Raw genomic sequence first — 8,807 nt, forward strand, 5'->3', positions numbered from 1 at the left:
ATTGATAGCTTAATTTATGATAAATGTGTAGCCCTGGTACTTAGTGCATATTTAAAGTTAATGACTCAAAATGCATGTTATTTGGTAGTTCATTATTTTATCTTATTTTTTACTAATTTTAGTTCTTTTTTTTTACATTGATAATACATTTAAAACCATGTACACTCAGATTCAAGTTATATCAATAGCCGAAAGTAATAAAAGCTGTTGAGATCAAATGACCAGCTGAATACTACTTGCTTTATTTTAGTAATTCTCATTATTAGACAGGATTGACTGTGAATATCCCACAGTTCATTAACTGGAAACTTTTGCTGCATTCACCATACTAAGTGTCAGTCCAAGACAACTGCCATAACGTTAGTGCAACATGAACAAAATATTTTCTTCTGGTGGTAAAGTACTCTTTAACATCCTTTTGTAAAGCCATTAAAATTCACTTTAATGTTTTTCAGCATAATAACAGAACAAAGTACCTGTATATAATAAGCATAGTAAGGTAAGAGAAAATAGAGTGCATATAGTTTCTCTGGAAGCATGTGCGAAAAATATGCAAATACACGCAAATTAGATTGGACACCACATAAATAAACATTGGTATGTTGTATGTATTTGATTTGAATTTCAGGTGAACTCCCCTCAGTGTTTGCATAGGGAAATCACAGCAACGCTTTTACTTTGTCCCAGAACTTCACAGTTTTAACAGACAACAACAGATGGCATGCTACAAGTGAAGGTGAGAGTTTATATTGGTTGAGTGTTACTTGATTGTTGTTTGAGATTTTTATCATCTGAGTTGCTTTTGATTAGAAATGGCTGTTAAACAGTTTAATTTTGGATACCCAAAAGTAAGCGACAGTCAGAAAGTCTGTACTGTATGTTTAGACTTAAACAGATCTTTAACGTGCCTTTAGCCTAGCATTTTCCACACAGCTGCTCCTTGCTTTTGCTTGTTTGATTTTTCTTGTTAAAACCACAGTATTTGACAATAGGAAAGAAGCTGTTTAAAGAGAGTCGCAAGACATGCAGCTGTAATGGGCAGTGCTGAACTGAACCTCTGTGTGTCAGTGCTGCCTGAGGCGCTGGGCTGCTGCAGCTAAAGTCACTTTGAACTTTCTGAAGTTACATACTTTTCACTTTCAACTACCCAATGAGACATTCCACCATAGTTATGTCTGGGACAAAGAAGTTGAACTTGTTTGGCAGGGTTTATTTACTGATACTTGGTTTGACCTGGGACTGATCTGGAAAAGGTTTTGAAAACATGAATTTTCAACGTCTTTCTTGCATAAGAGGGCGTTTAATTCCATATCTCTTTAATCTGAATTGGAGTACAAATACAGACCATAAACACCCTGAGATCTAATACAACTTGAATAATAGACCAGTACAGAAGTTTAGATTATAAAGTAAGATATGAGATCTGTGGTTCCTCTTTGCTTAACTTATCACAGTGCGCTGTTAAGTAAAGTTTACACACTATAAACTTAGATACTTTGAACTTGCTTGAGGACTGGGATACTATACATTATTAGGGGAAGTACGCTCAGAGCCTCAGGCTATATTTTCTTTTTTTATGCCTCTTCATCTGTCTAAAAGGATGGCATTGTGACTTTTTTTTCTATTCTTCTTCTACGCTTCTGTACCAACAAAACCACCCAGACAGAGTGTCTGAATCGCTTCAGAGTTGATGATAAAAGTAAGGCTTGTGCTCAACACGTCATTATCAGACCATCTCATAAGGCAGTACATGTGCAAAAACTGCTTTAAAACTTTCAAGCAAGGTAGGTTTTGGATTTTTTAATCTCTACCAGGAAAACTCTACAAACTTTTTAGATAAGTAACAAAACCACTATAGTCTTGTTGAATCGACAGTAATAAGTTAATGTATTTAATGTTTTTTCAATGCTTCACTCCAAAAATATAATTGTTTTACTTGTTAAAAAAAAGTCACAAAAACTAAAAATCCATGCAAAAGCAATGTCACCATATTCTGATACAACCGAGGCTTAACATTTTTCCCAGTTTTACCCAGTTTGTGAGATGTGGCAGCAGGGTGTAAAGGCAGAGACTGCAGGATTAGTAGTGACGTGCCTTCGAAAGATTTTATTAAAAAAAAATTTGTCCCGGGAAGTGCATGGGAGAATGTGTTGTGTTGAAGAGCGTGAGTCATGATAGTCCAGGTGGAGATAAACAGAACAAAGAGAGAAAAAGAATGTGTGCTGATGCATGCTGGGGAGGAAAGATCCATGCAAACAATAGGTACCAGGTGCACTTTTCTCATTCACAGCAAGTGGTGAGAAAATATTAGTTGAAAACCCTGTGCTTTGACTTGACGTGAAGTGAAAGATAAGAGGAAAAGAACATTGAGTATCTATAGGAAACTTGCAGTACAGTACACAAAAAGGTCAATTTATTTGTTTGAAGGCACAACAGCAGTGGTCAGATGAGAGGCCTTGAGTGGGCTTTGATCCAGCAATCTTCTTTACAGCATTGAGATGCCTACTTCTCTCAAATCCCCCAATAAACACCAAACACACACATCACTCCCCCTTCAGGTTGTTTTGAAAAATGAGTAACCTATTGTCTCTTGTCTTTCTGTAGAGTGACCAGTGATGCATGCAGAGGCCAATCAGACTCAAAGAGCAGACTGTCAAACCAAAGAGCTGAGCACTGTTATGGAAGACACTGAGGTATCAGAGAAAGGTAAAACTCTCCTAGTTATTTATTTTTGAGTAATGTTTGATGAAAATTTAATTGTATTTATTTATTGATTCATTGATTTAAACAATTTAAGCAATAGACACTTTTTCAAAAGTTTGGGGTAAGCAATTTTTTATAATTAATAATACAAATGCTTTTATTCAGCAAGAAGCTTTCAATTGATCTAACGTGACAGTAAAGACATTTATACTGTTACAAAAGATTTCTATTTCAAATGTTGTTCTTTTGAGCTTTCTATTCAATGAAGAATTCTGAAAAAAGTGCCGTTTTCCACAAAGTATTAAGCAGCACAACTTTGCTCATAATAAGAAATGTTTGTTGAGCAGCAAATCAGTATATTAGAATGATTTCTGAAGGATCATGTGACACTGAAGACTGGAGTAATGATGCTGAAAATTCAGCTTTGCCATCACAGAAATAAATTAAATTTTAAAATATATTCAAATAGAAACAGTTATTATAAATTGTAATAATATTTCACAATATTACTATTTTTTAAACTTTCAAAATATTTTTTACAAATCTTACAAACCCCAAACGTTTAAATTGTTGTGTATCTTTACAGTAGGCTACTTAGAATTTGTCACACAAGGTACTAAATAGGTTTAATTTTTATGTTGATTCTATGTTCTCATTTTCTTATTTTGATTTTGGGAAGAAATATAGACATTCCTTGATAGTTTTCATGAGATTCATGCATTTAGTTATAAATTAATGCAATTATTATTACAGTTATTTTCAAAGAAACTGATGATTGTTTGAGTTTTTCTTTTACTGCCTTTTTGTGCTGTATATCACACACGTTGGTAAAATTATATCAGGGCAGTTTCTTTCAATGACAAACCTCACCATAACAGTATATGTTTGTATGAGAAAATACATTTTCCTTGCAACTGCTCCCACTTGGCATTTATGAATTAGATTTTCCACATGAAGTAACCGCCGTGTATGGCCTTTAGTGAGATGGTGGACTGATTTGCACAACAGTTTCACAGGACCCCATAAAACATACCAATTTAGAGATGCACTTTAAAGCACAGACCATTAATTACAAAGAAGAGGAGTGAATAATTCATTATGCTTAGGTCACTACAGGAGCAGCCTGAGGTTGGAATTGTACTGATGGACAAAAAGCCTGGAAGAGAAGCTTTTAGCAAATGTTTCAGTCATTGCTGAGGAGAAGAAAGTGTGCAGAATAGAGCCTATTGGACATGTATGGGGGAAAATCTCAGTTGAGTCATTGTTGTCTACTCTTGAGTGCTCTGTTTTCAATGGGAGCATATCAGTGCCACTGAAAAAAAAGGCTGCTGAGGTGCTGTTTGTAAAGGCATGTAGTACTTACTCTGCTGAGTGCTCTCAGAATAAAGATGCAGAATAGACCTCCATTTTCACTGCATGTTTACAACAGAGTTTAGAACTTCATGATGGATACAATACTCTTCAGTATATCAATGAAGCCTTGTAGTTTACACATCCTACCCTAGAGTCAGATAGATAGGTGGATGGATGAACTGATGTATATATGGATAGGTGGGTGGATAGATAGATAGATAGATAGATAGATAGATGGATGGATGGATAGATTTGTAATATGCACACACATTTCTAAATGTTCACTGACTGATCTTTTTAATTCACACACACATTTATTCTCTCAGCTAAAGTGCAGACGTTTCTCTGATTAACGCACATGTTTTCACAACGATTTGTGTGTTATCCTCTCACATCCATGTGCACACATTTACAATGTAGATTACAAAGCCAGAACATTCTCTATCTCCCTTTCTCAATCTCTCTATCAGTCTCTCTCTTGTATGAGTCTGAGTAATTGTCATTTGAATTGTAATCAGTAAGAAATTGCATATTGGATATTTCATATGGAATCAATGAGTACTGTCATTCGATCTGTGCTGGTCACACAGATTGCTTTTCAGATTGCACACATATTCAGGGACATTATGCAGTGACCTCACCACCTCTTTTGGAAGTAGAAACACAATGCCAGTTTAACAGCTTTTATGCTTTTGTATTTTATATTAATCAGATCATCACATAAAATCTATCTGCTCTTGTTCTCACATTCTGACGTTGTGAGTTTCTTTGTCCACCAGATGTCAGCATTGCAAAGAATACATCGGCACCTCATATCTTGACAGAACACTAATTTTGGCCCTGTGTCTGAGAAGAGTAGTTTCCTGTTCATGTCTTGTGCAGTTTAAGTGATGTTGTTGGTTTTTCTCCTCTCCCACTAAGGTTAATGTACGATGGTATATGTGCTACCTTTCTCCTTGTACTGAAGAATAGTAATATGCCTTAAAACCAACAGGCACACATATATTGCGGGATGTCTTTGGAACAGCATGTCATCAGGAAAGCATTGTGTTGCTTTTTAAACATCATGTTACATATACAAACTTTTTAAAGGAAGAGTTCACCCAAAAATTATGTCATCATTTACTCTAATTTGAACCTCATGTCTTCCCAAACCTGTATGACTTAATTTCTTCCACAGAACACAAAAGGAGATGCTAGACAGCAAACAAGTCTGTTTTGAATGGTAATGAATGGTTTTGCAACATTATTTTTCCATTCTGTATTTCAGTAAAACAAAGACATTACATACAAAGGAGTTGACCCAAAAATAAAATTCTTGATCATTTACTCACCCTGATGTTGTTTCAAATTTCTATGACTTTCCCTTTAATTTCCAAAACAAATAAAAATCTAAAGTTTAACTTTATTTTACAGTGTCTGTATTACATATCTTAAATGTGCTTGCCATAGTAATAATAGTAAGTTAAGCAACGTTACAAGCAACCAACTCTAAACCAAACCCCAAATTCTAACCCTAACTCTGCATTAATATTACTCAGGACTTTGTTGTTGTATAGTTACACTGTAACAAGGACACATTTTAATAAAGTGTAAACAAATCCAACATGTCTGTATACACAGTACCTAAAATGAATGGTGAAAATAGACAAAAAATACTAAGATGACCAATGGACTCCATCGAGATTCTGAAGTGTGCATCTAATGTCGTTCTTTCATCTGTCAGGAAACATAGCCTCTAAAAATAATGAAAATGCTCACATTATTCAAATAGCATCAGAATAGTCTTCTTTAGTCCATTATATGTTTATTCAAAAACTTTTTTAGAGAAAAATCGTCTCGCCACCATTACCAACTGAAGTAACCTTCCTACAAACTTTAAATGTGTGTACATCAGTGTGGAATTGTGCACCGTGTTGACAGCTAACTCATTAAGGTCTAAATGAAAGTGATGAGATGTGATTTTAGACCGCATCTGGAACAAATGGCCCAGGCGTTCCCTGTTCAGTCTGGCCAATTTCGGGGGCCCGTACCAACCCGCAACCCCCACTCTACCTGCCGACAGCATCCGTTGGGCCGGCACACACACAGGTTTAGATCTGATATTTATTTCACCGGGTTTGTGTACGCAGTTGGTCTGATATGAATGTGATTCCACGCTTTGATGCAGAGACAGATTGTAAAGTGTGATTTTATTAAATCTTTCATTAGGATTCATCAGTGAGATTGGATCAGAAAAAGGTCACTGTGCAAATTCGGCCCACTCACCCCCCCAACGGCACCCCTCGCTCTCGCCCTCCCTCTCGTTTGCCTTTGCTCTCTCATTTCTCTCTCATTTGCTCTAGTTGGGGGGCGGGGGGGGGGGGTTGGCTGCTGCTACTGAAACGAATTTGCTGTGAAAATGGGGAAAAATTAGCATTATGGGCTGGTGGAGGAATACAAGGTGAAAGTGACATTATCTCCCCCTCCACGTCTCCTCCCTCTCTTCTCTTTCCCCTCCTCCTCCTCTCCTTCCCTGTTTCCGTTCTCCGGCGCCTTTGTGGGACGATGGTGCCACAAATCATTTGTACACTCTCATTTGGGTCTACAAGCCGCGATGGTGCTTACTGCTCATGGAGCAGATGACTTTCAGAGTGGGGGGAGTAAAGGGGGAATGGCTATTTTCTGGCACATGAAAACATCAGCTGGAGTTGGAGCTGAAATTGAGAGGGAAATTGCTCACGCCATATGTTATCTTTCGCTGAGGGCTTTCTTTCCACTGGGTGCATGTTATGCATGCGTCTGCACGCGAGGCAGTTTGCTTGGTGTTAATTGTTGTCATTGAAGTGTAATGTGTGCCCTAATGGGAACACCAGTTTATCTATATCTGTAGACCTGCTGGAGTTTAGTGTACTTTAAGGCTTAAGCAACAGAAAATCGGTGATTATGTGATCTTTCTTCACATTTACTGAATCAGAGGCTTCAGTTATTTTTCTTAGCATAGGCTGCGGAACCATATCCCTTCCTACTTTCACAGGCGGCAAAAAAAATCAAAACTATCAATATTACTTTTGCTGTGTTGATCCTGTTCTGACACTCAATCTAACCCGGATCAGATGCATGTACAGTATGTTAGACTGCTTCTGCTTTCTCTTTATCGATTGGCTAGTAAAGTCATTTTACTCAAACGATAGTGAGTCATGTGGGGATGCGGTTTAGGGATGCTGTTTTAAGCATGTCATGTTGTCTGCTGCTTTACAGTAAATGCTTGCACTCTTTAAAGACAGGTGGATTATGATTGGCTATCAATGTTTTTATCATTCATCAGCTGCAAAAAAAGAAATAAAAATCTGAAAGTGATTTTGTTCCATGTCATTATTGCTGTAGTTGCGGTGTGGACTTTGCCATTCTCACAGAATTAGAACAGCTATTAAAACTGTACAGTCATAGTTATCAGTATGGTTAATATTCCTGGTCTGAACGGGCCTTGAAATGGGAGGGGGATGTTATTATTTCTCAGATTCAAATGCATTATTTATGCATTTATCGTTCTAGTTGTAGTGCTGAACTTACCAGCAGTTAAAAAATGTTCACAAAGTTAATATTATAAGTTATTTGGCCCTCCATACAGCTCTCAGTCGCTCTGCTCCAGTGAAATCATAAAAATAAAATGCAAACAATGCACCATTGTGCACACTTTTAATTGGTTCTTTAAAAAAAATTGACAGACAGGCAAGATCTGAGCCACAATATATCATATTCAGTGAGTCCGAGCCCCTTCACTTTTGGTTTAAGGTGAAGTTTGGTATAAGCCTTTGCAACAAAAGAAGTGTGAGTGTATAATCCCTGATGAGTCTTTGAATGTCTACTTTCTATTTTCCCAGAACCCCCTTCTTCTCTCCCCATACAGACACAATTATCCCACCACACTGGCTGTATTACCACTTGTGCCTGAACTGATCATCCAGACCCTATGAATGACATTACAGAGAGGGATTATCACCACACACACACACATACTGTATGCACATACAGACATTGCTTGAATAGTCTGCTGTAGTTCTCAAATAGAAATACACCTGACCACTCATGCGTGATTCATCTGTTACACTCAAGCACACGCAACGTAGACATATGCGATCGCATGAACACAGATGTACGGATCATTCACACACTGTCTCACGGCCTTGCCCTGGAAAGCATGCATCGACACATGCGTACACTGTGAGTGTGAAATAAGAATCATGCCCTAAAGCAGACTTCTGCACTCTCAATGACGGTTCCAAAGGGACCTCCGTCTGTGAGATTCAGATGCAATATTTATTGCCAAATGAGATGGCTGTTATTAAAAACCATGTTTGTGTGAAATGTGTGTGTGTACACAGGTACACATGCACAAATAAATGTCCATATATATGTTTTACATTCTCTGTGTTGTCCTCTCTTACACACAAATGAGTTTTCTATTACAAGCATGCTCATTTATGAAGGTCTGTTTCCACCTAAAAGGTAAAAAAGGTAATTGTGAGGTAATGTTTAAAATAAGAAATTAAGTCACATTGTGAGATATAAAGTCACAGTTATGATTTTTTACAATAATTCTTCTATCTAAGTCTTATGATAATTATATTCTATCATTTTAATAATTAATCATTATATTATTATAAATAAATATATTTACATATATTATAATTATTATAAAATGTATTGATTATTACACAATTTTGATTTTACTCCACTTTATTACAGCTTAATTTCATTGTGTTCAATCC

At 36.7% G+C, this 8,807-nt stretch overlaps 1 protein-coding gene across 1 annotated transcript in view; it reads left to right on the plus strand.

Moving 5' to 3' along the window:
• The first annotated feature begins 695 nt into the window (after positions 1 to 695).
• The window catches only part of myt1b (myelin transcription factor 1b), a 99,489-nt gene continuing 91,377 nt past the window's right edge, over positions 696 to 8,807 (plus strand). The window contains exons 1-2 of the mRNA XM_016562014.1: positions 696 to 736; positions 2,605 to 2,706. Of these exons, the coding sequence (XP_016417500.1) occupies positions 2,616 to 2,706 (91 nt within the window). The 5' untranslated portion in view covers positions 696 to 736; positions 2,605 to 2,615. The remainder of the gene's footprint in view (positions 737 to 2,604; positions 2,707 to 8,807) is intronic.

Source organism: Sinocyclocheilus rhinocerous, unplaced genomic scaffold (assembly GCF_001515625.1).
Source record: "Sinocyclocheilus rhinocerous isolate Xijiao unplaced genomic scaffold, SAMN03320098_v1.1 scaffold1370, whole genome shotgun sequence".
Lineage (NCBI taxonomy): Eukaryota > Metazoa > Chordata > Actinopteri > Cypriniformes > Cyprinidae > Sinocyclocheilus > Sinocyclocheilus rhinocerous.